At 38.3% G+C, this 17,803-nt stretch overlaps 1 protein-coding gene across 2 annotated transcripts in view; it reads left to right on the top strand.

Annotated features, from left to right (window-relative positions):
- AKAP7 (A-kinase anchoring protein 7) overlaps positions 1-17,803 on the top strand; it is a 148,679-nt gene that overhangs the window by 16,183 nt on the left and 114,693 nt on the right. For both annotated transcript variants that reach the window (XM_039240398.1, XM_039240399.1), the window contains exons 3-4: positions 6,634-6,773; positions 15,141-15,277. In XM_039240398.1, coding sequence (XP_039096329.1) covers positions 6,634-6,773; positions 15,141-15,277 — 277 coding nt within the window. The remainder of the gene's footprint in view (positions 1-6,633; positions 6,774-15,140; positions 15,278-17,803) is intronic.

Genomic DNA, 17,803 nt, shown 5'->3' with positions numbered 1-17,803 from the left:
AACAAAGAATCTAGTCTGTTTTCAGCCTTTTGTCTAAGAGGAAGTGTGAAGACAGTCAACCAACAATAACAATGAAAGTAATTTCTCCCATAATTCATTCTCTTGTAGTATTTTTTTGAGGGAATAAATAAAACCTAAAGAAAAATTAGATAAATGGCATAAAACGACATGTGCTTTGGGTAGGAAAACACATGCATGGATCAGAGAATTTCAGCCTTTATTAAAATGACCAGATTCATTAAAGCACATTGAAATGGCTAGTGAAATCATTATGAAAATTAGCAGGGTAATGAATTAAATATATGAGATAAGGTTATGAGCTCTAATCCAGTGAATGACAGGGTGAATGGCCCAAGCGTTCTCCATTTTGCTTCTGTGGTCACTGACCTTTAATGTCTTTATTAGTAAACTAGATACTACGTGAATACTTTGCTCATTATATTTTCATATAACATAAAAGAATAATTGCATATTGTATTTTAGAACTTAGATTGTGATTTCAAAGTTAGAGATAAAATGAAGTTCGATAAGGAAAGAAGGGATTTTATGTTCTGTCCATACAAATAAAATTTGCAAATAAAAGGCAAAGAAGGTATGCAAACCACGGAAAAGAGGTATTGGGCTCAGTGTGTAATAACCCTGACTATAAATCTGCAGGACTCAGTGAATTAAAAAATAGTAATAATAAACTTATTACAAGGGCAAATAAAACTGTGCTATAGCAATGAGTAGTCACAGGATTCTTTTTCTTTTTTGCCCAGCTCTTGTAAAATTTTCAACTTTGCCCTGTCCGTGATGCCTAACAAAAGAACATTTTGTTTATTTTTATCTATTTATTTATTTTTTAGGTAAGCTTTACGCCCAAGATAGGGCTTCAACTTACAACCGTGAGATCAAGAGTCACATGCTCTAGGGGCTCCTGGGTGGCTTAGTCGGTTAAGCGTCTGACTTTCGCTTAGGTCATGATCTCGCGGTTCATGGGTTCGTGCCCCGCGTCGGGCTCTGTGCTGACTGCCAGCTCAGAGCCTGGAGCCTGTTTCAGTCTGTGACTCCCTCTCTCTCTGACCCTCCCCTGCTCACACTGTCTCTCTCTCTATCTCCTAGAAATAAATAAAACATTAAAAAAAAAAAAAGAGTCACATGCTCTACTGAACAGGCCTGACAGGTGCCCACAAAAGAAAATTTTAGATATTCCAATTGGAAAGAAAGTTAAATAGTTATAGATAAGATTAGAGAAGGGAAGTTAGAAAAACACTGTATCTCTTTATTTTTACCGAGAGGTTTGTTTGTTTTTAAGAGGTATTTTTGTTTGTTTGTTTTAAATGTTTATCTGTTTTTGAGAGAGAGAGTGTGTGCATGCACGCACACCTGAGCATGGGAAGGGCAGAGATGGGGAGACAATCCCAGGTAGGCTCTGTGCTGACAGCACGACCCAAGCGATCCCACAAACTGTGAGATCATGACCTGAGCCAAAATCAAAAGTCGGGTGCTCAACTGACTGAGCCACCCAGACTCCCCTTTAAGAGGTATTTTGAATTGGGATTTTACCCAGTTCATTCTCATGATACCAGAATTGTTACAAGAGTTGTTATGCAATTATAACTATTATATTCCAAGATTATGATTTTCCTTCTCTGAATGTCTGTAGAATGGCTTATGGAATGTTTGAAATGGCAAAAAAAAAAAAAAAAAAAAGTCACTCCAGGAAGAACAGTTTAGTTTTGAACAGATAAGGTATAAAACAACTGAAAATGCTAAACGTCTCAGTAGTCTCTTAAATGCCACGTCTTGAAGCCTGTTCATATTGAGTAAAGTACAGATTCAATGTCTGCACAGGAAGGAATACATTTTACACTGCCGCCTGGTACACACATGTAGGCAAAACCTTCAGATTTCGTGGTATTTTGCAATACTTAGACTTGCCATAAGCAGGTAGAATATTGCTTCTATTCTGTCCTATTCTGTAGTATTCTATGCTAGTCTACAACGATTTTATTCCATTTCATTGTTCTCTACCCCACCACATTCCATTCTATTCTAGGTTTTAAAAAGTGCTTTTACATTATCTTCTGTGTTGATTTAGTAACCCAGTAGTGGGTTGATACTAGCAGTTTGAAAAAAACAACAACAAGAAAAACTAGACTATGGGTTCAGGATTCTGTTTCTACTATGTTAGTTTTGAAATGAACTAGAAGTTATAAAATCAGCTGGATTATTAGTTTGGACACTTTTTTTAAGGTTATTTATTTTTGTTTAGTAATCTCTATACTGAGTGTGTGGCTTGAACTCACAACCCTGAGATCAAGAGTCACATGCTCATCCAACTGAGCCAGTCAGGCACTGCTGGACACCATTCTTGATTTAATTTTACCATGAAATATCCTAATTGTTATAGGTGTTAAGTTGTGCCTTTATCACAGATCACAAAAAATGTAACTAGAAGGGACTCTAGGTAGAGATTATCTAGCTGTTCTTCCCATGTCCCTGGATTTTTGTTTTTTTTTTTAAATATGTGTATATAATGATGGAAATTTCAAGCATATTCAAAAGTAGACTAGTAGACCGAGCCTCATCTATTCCTCACCTCTTCCTCACTAGATAATTTTGAAGTATATTCCAGATATATTTTATCTGTAAATACTTTAGTATGTGTCTTCACAAGATAAGGAAACTTAAAAAAGAAAGCATATCCAAAATATCTTTCCCATGACAAAAATAAGAATAATTCCTAATGTCATCAAATAGTCTGTGAGTATTCACATTTCTCTGTCATAATTAAAAAAAAACTGTTTTGAATTAGGAACCAAAGTCTACACATTGTATTTGATTGACACATCTCTTCAGTTTCTTTTCGTCTACAGCTCTCCTTTCGTGTGTGTGTGTGTGTGTGTGTGTGTGTGTGTGTGTGTTTATTGAGGAAATCAGGTTGTATAGAAGTACCTACATTATGGTTATTTAATGTATTTCTCTGGCCTTTACATTCCAGTTGGAAGCTTAACTGAGTCACCCAGACACCCCAGATTAAGGAATCTTGATAAATTTTGGAATAGTGGCAAAACGGCTGCAAAAATGCTTTGAATTTCCTATTGTCTTGAAGTTATTATTCTTTAAAAAATGTTTTTAATGTTTTTAATTTACTTCTGAGAGAGAGAGAGACAGTGTGAACAGGGGAGGGTCAGAGAGAGAGACACACACACAGAATTCGAAACAGGCTCCAGCCTCTGAGCTGGCTGTCAGCACAGAGCCTGACGCAGGGCTCGAACCCATGAACCGTGACATCATGACCTGAGCTGAAGTCGGACGCTTAACCGACTGAGCCACCCAGACATCCCTTGAAGTTATTATTCTATTTGATGCTCAACTTGTGCTATGATTGGCCAGTGGGGAGACCTACAAATTGGTTCTAGAGACCTTTTGACATTGTGGCAGGAGTCTTTGAAGAGCCAGTCTCCTCTGGTATATTTTATACCTAAGACCTAGAATAAGCTATTTCTCTACTGATTGGCCAGCTTTTTGAGTTTGCAGATAGAGAAATGAAGTGACCTGATAGAAAGATGCTTGTTGGAAGATTAGTCTTGGGGTCAATGCTCTTTTCACTATCTAGTGCTATCCCCTATAGGACTGAAATAGACCTGGCTAGTTGCCTTGCCAATTTCTGTTCCCGTTCCCCCTCCGCTTTTCCTTTTGTAGATTTCTTTTTCTACATAGCCATATGTTGGGAACTGCCAGATACTTATTATATCAGCTTCCAGTGCTGCTTGGGGTTGTGTCCTGATGTGGACAAACGTCTATAAAAAGACGGATGCTGAGAACTTACTTATAATTATTGTGATTTTACTTTAAAAAATGGGTGTTTTGCTTTAGAACTATTTTTCAGGATTTACTTTTTTAAAAACTGCTTAAGATTGTTCTTCATTTTACATAATCATAGGGAGTACAGGTGATCTGGATGATGAAAGACAATGGAGAGTTTATACTTCATGTCAGTTTCTTTTTGGAGTTTTATAAATGATCTTAGCAGATAAAACATTTATCTCCCTAATTCTGTTGAGTTCCAGGTAGTGGGTCATAGCTCTAATAGCTAATGATAGTGCTTAGTTTGAACCAGGATGTAGTTTAAGAGCTTTCACGTATTAACTGACTCAAAAATGGCCCTATGAGGTAGCTATTATTATTACTATTAACTTAGGAGGAAACTGAAGTAGGGGACTTCATGTGACTAATCTAAGATCACACAGCCACTAAGTAGGGGAGCCAGATTCTAACCCACAAACTCTGATCTAGACTATACTAAAATTGGTTGCCATTACTGATGTACCATTTTACTAAGAGCAGATGGAGGTGGGCTAGAAATGTATTTAGACATGGATTTAAAATATATATGGTACTTTATTAGCATATTTTGTGGGTTCTGTTTAAAATTAGTAGATTTAGTTTGTGTTACTACAGTCAAATGTAGGACTGTTTCTTAGATGTCTAAAATTACAAGCTGCTCAACACCCTATTGATGTCATTTTCCATATTTAAAGAATTGCACAGGGAATAAATCCTAGTGGCATCATGTGAGGCAATTCAGATAGGCTCATTATACAGATGAGAATGCTGGAAACTTTTTCTTAGCAATAGAACTTATAAATTCTGACATGCTCATGTATATAAAAGAAAGTAATAATTTATATTTTAAATATTTGTTCTCTGTGAAGATACATCATTTTAGCCACATTTAGCATCAGATATGAAGTAGGGAAGTGGATGCACAAACATACCGGATAATTTTTTCCTAACTCTTAATGATGTAGTCAGACTTGTTACTTGATTTTAATTTACCCCCACCTTCTAGATGTCACAAGGGTGTGCTAGTCCTAGGAAAAAAAGCATGTCTATTTCCACCAACCCTTAGTTTTTCAATTTTTACCATACTCTACTAATTTTCTAGAAATTAGCATTGAGACACTATTTGTGACATTTATTTTAATATTGTTTAGTCTTAATATTTTATTAATTTTTTGCTTTTAAAAATCTTTTTAAAGTTTATCTATTTATTTTTAAGTAATTGCTACACCCAGTGTGGCGCTTGAACTCCTGACCCCAAGATCTAGAGTCACATGCTCTTCCGACTGGGGCAGTCAGGTGTCCCTACTCTTAAGAACAGTAGGGGCTGGCTCAGTTGATAGAGCATGAGACTCTTGGTCTTGGTATCTTGGGATTATAAATTCCAGCTCCATGTTGGGTGTGGAGATTACTGAAAAATAAAGTCTTGGAAAAAAAAAAAAAGAACAATAGGATAAGGAAAATTACTTCTACTCTTCGGTTTTGCTGAACCTTGACAGAGAAGCAGTTTGACCTAGTAGAAAATACACTAGATGGAGAGAGTTAAAAGGTCTAAATGTCATATTTGACTCTATGACATTGAGTAGTTTTTAAAAGTTTTTTTGTACTTCTGTTTCCTCATACATAATAAGGAATTGAGTTAGATCAGGAATGCATAGGCACACTGGTTCTGGACTATTGGTTGAGCTCAGACTTCCCCCACAGTCCTTTATAAGGCATTATTTGCAGGAGATCACCAGGCCCAATAGGAGTTGATCCTAAAGATGGAGCCAGCTTTATAGGATTGAAGGTAAATAAGGTGGTTTCTTCCTCCCACCCCTTTCTGAAATCGTACCTCAGAATATACAATTAATTATATTTGAGTTTTTACAAAGCCTCTATAAGACACTCCATTTTTAACAGTCAGCTACTGTTCAAGAAGACACAGCTTGAAAACTCAATCAGTGATAGTTTTGCATGCATAGGGGACCTCCTGATCAAATCTGTGAAAAAGGAGACAGTGGCATTTCATACTAATTTGGTAGTTCTTTCTGGGGTATAGCTTCATAATTAAAATTGTTGGGTGTTGTAAATGAGTCTTTTGAAGATGACTTTAACAAGTAGCTAAGTGCTTCTTGGTTATCTGTGGTCAAGGGCCAGTTGTTTTTTTTTAAATTTCCTATTTGTTGCCAACTGATACTTGTGTAAAATACAGTAAAAGAAGAACTATTAGAAAAATGAAACACACACACACACACACAGATAGAAACCAAAATTCAGTAGACAGAATTTCTTTGCCTACTTGCTATGAAAGTTTCTAAAGTAGTCTTAATTCTTGCAATAGTTTGTAGAATGACATCGACTATGAACCAAACTTTGGGTGGCATTGCTCTGAGTAGTTATGTTGTGGAAGTCACAAATATACATATACAAGATGTATGAAAAAAGTGATCTTTTCTAGTATCATGAAAATTGTGGCATGAGGGAGAGAATGGTTGTTAGTCGTGCTTTAGATCATGGACCAAATCTGGCAAACTATCTGCTTTGTAAATAAGGTTTTATCAGAACACAACTATACCTATTCGTCTACGTTTGTCTACGGTAGACTTGGGTAGTTTTGACAAAGACCATATGATCTACAGAGCCTAAATTATTTATTCTGAGTTCCTTTCCAGAACAGTTGCTAGCTCCTACTTTAAATTTGAAAATGACTGTTTATGAATGATGGCTATTTATGTAGTGCTTGTTTCCTTTTTTTTTTTTGGCTAAATTATCTTTGTTTAAATCCATCAGACATATTATTGTTTGACTTTTTCCCTCTAGTCACTGATGTGCCTCACTTAAATTTGGAGAGAAGTAAAGAAAATGAACGGATCAGTAAAGATCAAACAAAGAAGAGGAAAAAAAAGCAAAAAGATTATCAACCCAACTATTTCCTATCCATTCCGATCACCAACAAAGAGGTGCTTTTTTTTAAAATTGAAGTATAGTTGACACGCAATGTAACATTAGTTTCAGTTATACAACATAGTGATTTGACAATCTGTATATTGTGCTGTGCTCACTACCACTGTAGTTACCATCTGTCACCCTACAGCACTATTACTTACCGTTGACCAAATTCCCTGTGCTGTGCCTTTCAGTTCCTGACTCATTCATTCTGTAACTGGAAGCCTGTACCACCCACACTACTTCAGCTATTTATCCCGTCTCTGTACCATCTTGCCCTCAGGCATCATCAGATCTTTGTATTTATGGGTCTGTTTCTGCTTTTTGTTTGTTTGGTTATTCATTTGTTTTAGAGGTACTATTTAAAAAAATATTTTTACACAAAGTTTCATTTTATTTTGTTATTTTTTTAATGTTTTATTTATTTCTAGGAGAGAGAGAGAGACAGCGTGAGCAGGGGAGGGTCAGAGAGAGAGGGAGTCACAGACTGAAACAGGCTCCGGGCTCTGAGCTGGCAGTCAGCACAGAGCCCGACGCGGGGCTCGAACCCACGAACCGCGAGATCATGACCTAAGCGAAAGTCGGATGCTTAACCGACTAAGCCACCCAGGTGCCCCACAGAGTTTCATTTTAAATTAGATTTAAGGTACACTAAATGCTTGGAAGCCTATTTGCTCTCCGCTCTTAAGTATCTTTGGTGGTAGTTTTAGGTGGGCTCCAAAGGAAATAATCCTATTTATTTATTTTTATTTTTATTTCTTTTTTACTGTCATCTTATATTTTTAAAAATTTAAGTCTAAGTTAGTTAACATATAATGTAATAATGATTTCAGGAATAGAATTTAGTGATTTGTCACTTACATGTAAGACCCAGTACTCATCCCAACAAGTGCGCTCCTTAATGCGCATCGCCCCACCCAACACCCTGCCGGCAACCCTCAGTTCGTTCTCTGTATTTAAGAGTCTCTTATAGTTTGCCTTCCTCTCTCTCTTTATCTTATTTTTGCTTCTCTTCCCAACTATGTTCATCTGTTTTGTTTATTAAATTCCACAGATAAGTGAAATCATATGATATTTGTCTTTCTCTGACTGACTTATTTCACTTAGCATAATACACTCTAGATCTGTGGCTGAGTAATATTCCATTGTATATATTCCACATCTTCTTTATCCATTCCTCAGTCGATGGACATTTGGCTCTTTCCATACTTTGGCTATTGTCTATAATGCTGCTATAAACACACGGGTGCATGTGCCTCTTTGAATCAGCACACCTGTATCTTTTGCATGATTACCTAGTAGTGCAGTTGCTGGATTGTAGAGTAGTTCCTTGGAAATAATCCTATTTAAATTTTTAAAAAATATTTATTTGTTTTTTTGTTTGTTTATTTATTTTTTTTTTTGAGAGAACACACATGAGTGAGCTGGGGAGGGGCAAAGAGAGAGGGAGACACAGAATCCAAAGCAGGCTCCAGGCTCTGAGCTGTCAGAGCAGACCAGAGCCCAACACAGGGCTCAAACTCATGAACCGTGAGATCATGACCTGAGCTGAAGCCGGACACTTAACTGTCTGAACCGCCCAGGTGCCCCCGAAATAATCTTATTTAAACAATAGAATGTATTTAAACAGTAATTTTGAAAAAAAATATTATTTAAACAGTCATATAAGTAATTTTGGATGTGTTGCCAGATGGCATGTCAAGGTTCTCTCTGTTTATTCACCGCAATGGAGGAATCTGTCAGAAGCTGAAACCGGTGACCAGGTAGAAGAATTTGAAATCTCTGCTGGGAAAGTTTTGGGATTTCCTGCTGCTGGTCCTGTGTATGGTAATGATTATTGTGACATAGTTTCTTTAAAAATTACTCCTTGTTGCACCAGTTTAATACTGCATGATAAACTCGGATAGAAATCTATTAAAAATCTGGAAAATTAATGTTGTATGAGTAATAGGATAGGGGACCGGCCCATTGGCCCAAACTAAGAAACCCTTATATGTGGCTGAGAGCTACAGTATCTAATTCAAACTGGTGAAACAGCGAGGTAGGAAAGCACACTTCACTTGGAAGACCGGCCGTTTCATATCTTGGCCCAGTTTGAGAGGCAGATCTGAATTTCTATTTGACTGTGGGCTATGATCTCTTTGACTAGTGTTCAACAACAAAAATTCCCAGTAAACTTGAAGATCCTATTGGCTTTATTGAACGACTTATGAATCGGGCAGCATCCCATCCATCAAACAGAAAAGTGCTTTGCCAGGCTGCAGAAAAGGAAAGGGTTTTAAAGGTTGAGAGGGAGGGGAAAGAAGGAAACAGTTAGCAAAGAATCTATTGTTTTAGATGGAGACACCCTTCTAAGGAGAATGGAAGGGGTCTGTCACTAAGTTTTCTGGTGCTGACCAGAAATTCCATGTTGACTGGTTATGTTCCCAGGGGGCTGAAACTGCAGTTCGGTTAGGTTTTAAGTCTTGGTTTGCTGATATGAGGCTCTTAACATGTGACTCCATTTTGGGCCTGTGGTTGTCTTTTTAACACTAGGCACATTTTAAGTTTGTTTCTCCCCTTATTTAACTAGAATGTGTCTAGGGAATGCTAATGAAAACTGAACTCAAAGAAATAAATATCAAAAGAAAAAAGTAAATTTTATTGAGACAGTTCAGAAAATTTCTAGTCTGTGAGGTAGTTTAGCTGGGGAAAAAAGATACATAAGAAGAGAAATTTGTATAACCTAGCACTGCAAGGTTTTAGAATTTAATGCAGTAAAGAATGGATTCCGATTTTACTGGTAGATTGCCAGTAAAAACTGTTATGTTGATAGTACGATAGTCCTTAAAAGTGTTTAGGTGATACAAACTTTAATGTCATTAGCAATTATATATTAAATATATTAAAATACCTTTGAGTTATTTTGGCAGGTTTTCTTTGAAATTTAGGGTTATATGTACGTGTGGGAGTTAGCAGAAAGCTAGAAGTCAGAGCTGGTGCTGCTTAAGTGAGAAGTCCGAAGCCAGGTCCTAATGACCCAGAATGTGAAATAGGCCATGTGACTTCCCCAAGGACATGTGGTTTGTGACTGGACAAGACCCCGGGTTCCTTATTCTGATTTGCTGCTTAGAGATTATTGCACTGCACTCTGTCAAGTGTAGAAGTTTGAGAAGCACTTCCATAAGCCGCTTTAACGAATCCCTTCTGGAGCCTGTCTCCCTTCACGCCTCCGTTCTTGGTGCCCGTGGTAGTCTGGACAGCAGCTCTGTGTCCCCTTCATGCCTGTCCTTCCTCTCCTAGCCTCGTTCTGACTGTGAAGATCCGTGGGGTGACTGGTGGGGAAGGGCTGGAGAGGAAAGGGGCCGGAGAAGTTCTTTCTTTCTGAAGCTGAGTTCAGGATTTTAGCCACTACAGTGACCGGAGGAAGGGGATGAGAGAGAACAGTCTGCAGCTCTTAGTTTTCACCCCGTCAGCTGCCGTAACCTTTGTGTCTGCTTCCCACCTTCTGGGAGGTGGTGGGGGAAGAGTGCAGCTTTGGAGCCCCATAGGCCTTGTTTGAATACCATCTGGGCTACAAATTCCACTGTGGATGTTGGTCAGGTTACTTAGTGTCTGTAGTTTCCGTTTCTTTAGGTGTAAGATGGAGGTGATAATGCTTATTTTCTAAACCCAGATCTGGACGCGTCACCCGCTTCCATACTTCACTATTTTCCTGTTGGTGTTAGGGTAAAGACAAAGACTCTACCATGTTCTGTGAGGTTCTCCATGCCTCAGCCTTCTCCACTTTTGCATTTGTTCCTTCTGCTTGAGCCCCTCTGGCCTTGAACTTGCCAGGTGCCTTCTCCCCCCAGAGAAAGCCTTTTCTGTCTAGGAGTTTTCTTTCATTACCTCTTGGTTTTGTTAATGTCAAAATCTTAGCTCAAACCTCTTCACCCGTGACCCTCCTGTCTCGGTCACCCCCTAGCTTGCCACCTCCAAGCTCTCATAGCTTTCCTTTCCTTTTGTGATCTGACATTCTTGCAGTCGGAACTTGTTTGTCTTCCTCACAAGTCTTCGGCTCATTCCCACTACCTAGAGCAGAGCTTGGCAGGAGCAGAAATACACACACACACACACACACACACACACACACACACACATACACACACACACAATACTGTCATTTCAGGGCTGAAGATGTGTTCCTGGCATGCCAAGTTGCGACCAGAACATTTACAATAGTTTACAAATGAGAAATGCAGTATTACAAATTTTGGTTTCATAATATAGGTTCATCAGCCATCCTTGGAGGGTAGGGTGACTCGTAGTAGTGGGGAATGGGGGTGTCAAGGGACCTGGAAATGAAATAATTTAATGATTCCCTCTCAAGAGACTTATTCGTACTTAGTAGCATGTGTATATACAAATACAGAGAGGATGGGGCAAGGTTAGGAGACACATTTTACATCTTTTCTATGAGCATCCTTTTTGTTTGTTTGTTTTAAAGTATCAAATGTTCATTTTCTATTTTAAACTACTTATGAGCTTTTGTGGGAAGGCCTGGGAAAAGAAGCAGCATTTATAACATTGTTTCAATGGGAGACTGTATTCCAAGTTCCAATTAAGTGACCTGCAAACAAGCTTTTGGAAGCTAGCACATTCACAATGAGTTGCTCTACTTTTGGCCTCTGCTTGTTGGCATCTAGTTTTAAAGAAGAAAGTGTTCAGACTGACATGGGTCTTTAATTTTTAAACACATCCTTAGATGTTTGAGATTCTTCATTAATGGAAAATCATAATTTCATACTTTTAAGAAACAGGATTGGAAAATGCACTAGAACTGCAGCATAAAATCTCTAGACTGCAGGTATGTGAAAGGATGTGTTTCTCCATTACCTGCAATTATACATTAGTTTAAAAACAAAAATAAAGAAGAAAAGAATTTAATGGAGTTCTAATAAATCCTATATGTTTCTTAAATGGCTAGAAATGTTTGATTATTAGTTCTAGTTGGATTACCCTGCTGGTTTTATGGGCTTTCTTACGAGTGGTAATAAGTATGAGGTAACATTGAAGAAGTACAGGAGAACAATTAGAAATGGGTTGAATTCAGGAGTGTATTAATTTTTTTATAAGATATATTTTTTTAATTTTTAAAAACCATTTTATTTATTTTTAGAAAGAGAGAGACAGAGACAGAGTATGAGCCAGGGAGGGGCAGAGAGAGAGGGAGACACAGAATCCGAAGGAGGCTCCAGGTTCTGAGCTGACATCACAGAGCCTGATGCAGGGCTTGAACTCAGAACTTGTGAACTGTGAGATCATGACCTGAGCCAAAGTTGGACACCTAACGAACTGAGCCATCCAGACGCCCTGGATAATTTTTTTATATTATTGGAAAAATATGATTTTCTTTTGGGGGTTTTAAAAGGCATTTGTAACCTTTAATTCCATATTTCATCATTTAGTAATGTAAAAATTGCTGGTCTAATAAAAATAATAAAAGTAGATTTGTGCATTCAGTTCTTTTCTGGGAAATGTAATTACAAAAGTATTTGATATCATGGTGTATATGTTAAGCATTTGGTAGATATAGAAAATTCTCCTATTTCAGAAGGACATTTTACTTTAACTCCAGTTTTGCTATGTTATCAATTTTTTAAGCTCTTTTCATGGCTGTAGACAAGCAAGAAAAACGAAAGTATTCAGCACTGAAGAAAAATTATGTAGCATACTGAAGTGATAATTCTAGTAAATATTAACGAGGCAGCAAATTTAGAAACAATACAAGTTAACAGCTTAGAAAAATTCTGAAAATAATGTCAAAAGATGAGGGCACAGACATTCTACTTCATGCTAGAATGTAACTTCTCTCCTCATGCAGAAGTACTAACTTTAAGGCTTTTTTCCTTGCACTCATATGTATATATGCTTTGAGTCAATTAGAAAGCTTAAAAGATATAACCATGAATTTTCATACTGCATAATTGTTAGGCATGTAGAATATGGCTTAGTGCTGAGCTTTAACAGATAGACTTTTTAAAAATTTTCTAAACACAAAGATAATACTCCATGAAATATTTAAGATTTAATAATACTCTTATTTTTAAAATTGTCTTTCAATATCATATTTAAAATGACTCTATGGTATTAGGTTTTTAAACTGTGCCTGTGCAGTCCTGTCAATGGCTGGAGGTTATGGTGACAGATAAGGGTAATGGCTTTGTAGAATTTTAAACAGCGACTCTAAAAATTAGTTTCCTTTGGCCTGTAATGACATTGATACTTCTTAAAATGGGATACAGAGAAGACTTTAGCATTTTTCTCTTTTATGTTTTGAGAATGTAGTTAGGCATAAAAAAGCATTTTAAAAACTCTTAATATCAAGGAATATATAAATTAATCTGGATCGTCAAAGCATCACTTGATCACCACAGAGTGCTAGTGGAGAAGGGTCAGAGAGAGAGAGAGAGAGAAAGAGAGACAGAGACACAGAGCCTGAAACAGGCTGCAGGCTCTGAGCTGTCAGCACAGAGCCCGGTGCAGGACTCAAATTCCAGAATGGTGAGATCATGACCTAGACCAAAGTTGGACACTTACTTCATCCAACTGAGCCACCACCCCTGAAAAAGCACATTTTAGAATAATGTGAACTGACATTTACTGATGTGTCCTTATGTCAGTTATTTTATTATTTTATTTTATTTTATTTTATTTTGATTCTAGTATCATTAATATTCAGTAGTATATTAGTTTCAGGTGTATTTTAAATATTTTTATTATTACTGGTCACTGTGGTGAGATGGTGGGTTAGAAGAAATAAACGTTGCCCTTGAGGAGTTTATAATTTAGTTTCTTTGATACAGAGTAGAGGAAAGTGACTCTGTAAGTCTCTTGTGTACTATTATATCAAGAGCATTTTATTTATCAGGCTAAGGGTATTCTTTTGCTAGTTTTCATAGAAGTGATCTCTTGCCTTGGGAAATGTTATGTTAGGTGTTACTGTATAACTTCCTTCTGGGAAAACACCATTTCCTGTGTCGCCCTCGTCTATATTGCAAGGAATAGAGAAATGCTCAGGTTATTTGGTGATGCATATTTATCGTAAAGACACATGGGAAGTCAGATCTCAGGATGGCATCTCATGATTTGTCCAGTCACATTCTGCAGATAATGGAAACATTGTTCAGGATAAAACAGCTACTCTAGTATCAGAGCAGTCCGCTGTGCTCATGATTCAGTTTTTTCTTATCTCTGCTGTTTTGTTTTGTTTTTTTTAATGGACTCTGCTTTTATTGCCAGGTCTCTCTCCTTCCCCTTTTTCCTCTGAATAATTTTGCTGCCTCAGGGCTTCTATGTGCTCCCTTTTCTCTGAGTATTGCTTGGTTTGCTATTTCATATTCAAACCATTTCCTTTATTTATTTATTCATTTATTCATTCATTCATTCATTCATTCATCCATTCATTTATTTCTGAGAGAGAGAGAGAGACAGCATGAGCAGGGGAAGGTCAGAAAGAGAGGGAGGCACAATCTGAAGAAGGCTCTAGGCTCTGAGCTGTCAGCACAGGGCTTGAACCCACGAACTGTGAGATCATGACCTGAGCCAAAGTCAGACGCTTAACCGACTGAGCCACCCAGGCGCCCCTCAAACTGTTTCCTAAGGCACTTTTTTAGTCCCATGTACAAGTGGACTAGAATTGTACCTGACTGGAAATGGAGGAGAGAAGAGCATCTTTCTTGTTTCATAGCAGAGACTGAGAGGACAAGTCTGATGGAACAGGGCTCACACCTCCCTGTGACTGTAATTGTTTTTCTATTGTATGCATTTGGATGGCTTTGCAGCTCTCTCTCGATCGTTATGCCCCTCCTCATACATCTGGAAAAATGACAATAGTCACTCCTGTTGAGATTATTGCTGTCCTAAAAAATTTTAAAGGCCATGAAGAATGGCTTCTCAGACACATTCACTTGGGGACAAATAAATAATACTTCCAACAGGAATGGAATGTTGTCTGCTGGTTTGACCTTTCTGTGGCAAGAATAAAACTCTTTTTTTTTTTTATTGTAGGAAAGATCATAATTACTGTGAGTCATACTGCAAGTTTCTGAAAAGATGCATGGTCACTGAGAGGTTTTCAGCCAGTGACCCAGTTTATAAAACAAGGGTATTAGGCTTGGTGTGTTCAAGATAGACACGAATTGTATGATTTTAAAAAACTTATACACCATATTAAGTTTCCCAAGTCATTTTACCCAGGGTATTTGAGAACAAATAGGTGATTCAGCATTGTTCGGTTGAAGAATCTTGACATTGTTCTAATTTTGATTGTTGCTTATTTTTCTTCTTAGTTTACATTTTGCCATAAAAAATGTCGTTTGCCTAATCTCTATTTTGTGTGTCTGCACGTGTGTGATTAGATTACAAGAGGAATTAAGATCCTACAAGATGCAATAATACAACAAGACAAACAATTGGCCAAAGCAATGATCAGTGATGGCGCCTTTCATATTACCCTGCTAGTGATGCAGTTATTGAATGAAGAGGAAGTAAACATGTGAGTAATATGTCTTCCTTGAATATCATTTTCCAAATTATTGCTTTAATATGAGTAAACACAGCAGAACTCAAAGAGACATTGAAGTTGTAAGGAAGCATTCTTTGTTATAATTATTCCAGTTAATTGTGAATGTACAGAATTAGGAATATAAATATTCCTCCTAACCCAGACTTTTAAATTCTGTTATTGTTATCAAATAGTAGCCCTTGGTTATGCAGTTGTTTTCCTCATGTTAATTATGTAAGCACTCTGGAGGCCGACTATTTAGGTTAGGATTCTTGGTTAAGATTCTGGAACTGTGACACAGCCATCTCTGAATAGCTGCCTAATTTGGGGCAAATCGCTTACTTTTTAAGTAAGTGGAAAAATATAGTTTCAATATGTGTAAAAGCTCTTTGTATAGCCCCAGCACACAGTAGGTGGCTGATGTTATTAGTCATTAGAGCAGTCATTCTACTAAGTCAGTAGGTAATTATAATTCTACCTTACTCATTCTTAGCGTACTTGTATACTACCCACTCCTAATTGCAGAGTTGTGTCATAAAGTTTGAGTATAAGTCATCGATTGCTGCTTGGAGTGGAGAAAGCTTGGTCTTCCCCCAATTCTCTGGGGTACTCCTTTCCCTGTTACTGCCTGTATAACTCTCTGGCTTGAGCTTAAGTTTAGCTCTTTGGAAACCCAGAGCCAGAAGGCGTCGCAGGTTACTTCTGTTTTCTATCCTGACGTATAGTCTTTTGAGGGAATGAAGAACAAGGCTTCAGTTGGGAAGGGGATGAGGAAAAGGGAGAAAACATTAAACTATTGGCTCAAAATATCAGTCTTCTGATCTACTCCAACCTCATCTACCCAAGAGTAGGTCTTGGGCACGCCGCATTTGCAGAGAGGACTAGAAGATTTTACTTGACTGCATTCACTGTTCCCTTTGTCAGTCAGAAGACAAAATACTCTGATGCCCCTTAAGGGAAAAAAAGCCAAAGAAGATCTGACAGGAGGAGGTGAAAGCCCTAGAGAAGTGGGCTGAGGGTGTTAGAATGGCGAATTAGTCGGGTTCTCCAGACACACAGAATCAACAGGATGTATATCTGTATGAATATCTAGATATAGTGATTTCTCAGTCTATCTGTTATCTATAGCTATGTACAGAATTTAAGGAATTAGCTCACATGACTGTGGAGCCTGGAAAATATAAAATTTGCAGGGCAGGCTAGAGACCCAGGGAAGAGTTGCTGTGGTCTCAAGTCCAAAGGCAATCTGGAGGCAGAATTCCTTCTTTCTTGGGGGACCTCAGTCTTTCGGTTAGCTGGTGTAAAGAGTGGCAAGTAGGAGACACTGAACCAGCAATAAATTCAAAAGACCTTCAGCATGGGTCTGTGAAAACACAGACAGCTTTGAGGAGGGCTGTAGGGGGCTGCTCTGAGGCTTATTGTCCAGGATGGGAGGGAGTAGAGAGCCTTTCCAGGGCTAGGTGGAGGAAGCAAAAGCAGAGGAAGAGGTAGGAAACCAGATACAATGTCCTGGCTCACCTTTTTGGGGTTGCATGTTTTTGTTTTTGTTTTTGTTTTTTTTTCCAAAACCTGGCCCTCACCAGAGAATTAGGAATGATAGAGACACTCACATTCGTTTGGGCTTCTCAGGGTTAAGCTGGGGAAAACACAAGCTCTTTGGAGAAGTTCCTGCTCAACTAATGCTACAAGAATGTGGCGTCACATAGGTGGTAGATTGGAGTTGAGAAAGATTTCCAACAGACGTACTTAAGGTTGTTTCTTCCATTCCCCATCGCCTATCAAGAAATGGATCCAGGGGTGCCTGGGTGGCTTAGTCGGTTAAGCGTCCGACTTTCGCTTAGGTCATGATCTCGCGGTTCGTGGGTTCGAGCCCCGCGTCAGGCTCTGTGCTGACTGCCAGCTCAGAGCCTGGAGCCTGTTTCAGTCTGTGACTCCCTCTCTCTCTGACCCTCCCCTGCTCACACTGTCTCTCTCTCTCTCTCCTAAAAATAAATAAAAAACATTAAAAAAAAATGGATCCAGAATTTTCTTGTGCCATGGTGGATGGACTNCAGCATTATACCCTCAAGGTCCATCCATGTTGCTACACATGGCCAGGTTTCATTCTTTCTCATTGCCATGTAGTATTGCATCGTATAGATAAACCACATCTTCTTGATCCATTTGTCCATTGATGGACACTTAGGCTCTTTCCATGTTTTGGCTATTGTTGAGAGTGCTGCTGTGAACATTGGGGTACATGTGCTCCTATGCATCAGCATTTCTGTGTCCCTTGGGTAAATTCCTAGCAGTGCTATTGCTGGGTCATAGGGGAGTTCTATTGTTAGTTTTTTGAGGAACCTCCACACTGTTTTCCAGAGGGGCTGTACCAGTTTACATTCCCACCAACAGTGTAGGAGGGTGCCTGTTTCTCCACATCCTCGCCAGCATCTAGAGTTCTCTGATTTGCTCCTTTTAGCCACTCTGACTGGCGTGAGGTGGTATCTCAGTGTGGTTTTGATTTGTATTTCCTTGATG

The sequence above is a fragment of the Hyaena hyaena genome, unplaced genomic scaffold (assembly GCF_003009895.1).
Source record: "Hyaena hyaena isolate Hyena2069 unplaced genomic scaffold, ASM300989v1 scaffold_178, whole genome shotgun sequence".
Taxonomy (NCBI): Eukaryota; Metazoa; Chordata; class Mammalia; order Carnivora; family Hyaenidae; genus Hyaena; species Hyaena hyaena.
Note: the sequence above shows the minus strand (reverse complement) of the source record. Positions and strands in the feature narration are given on the sequence as shown.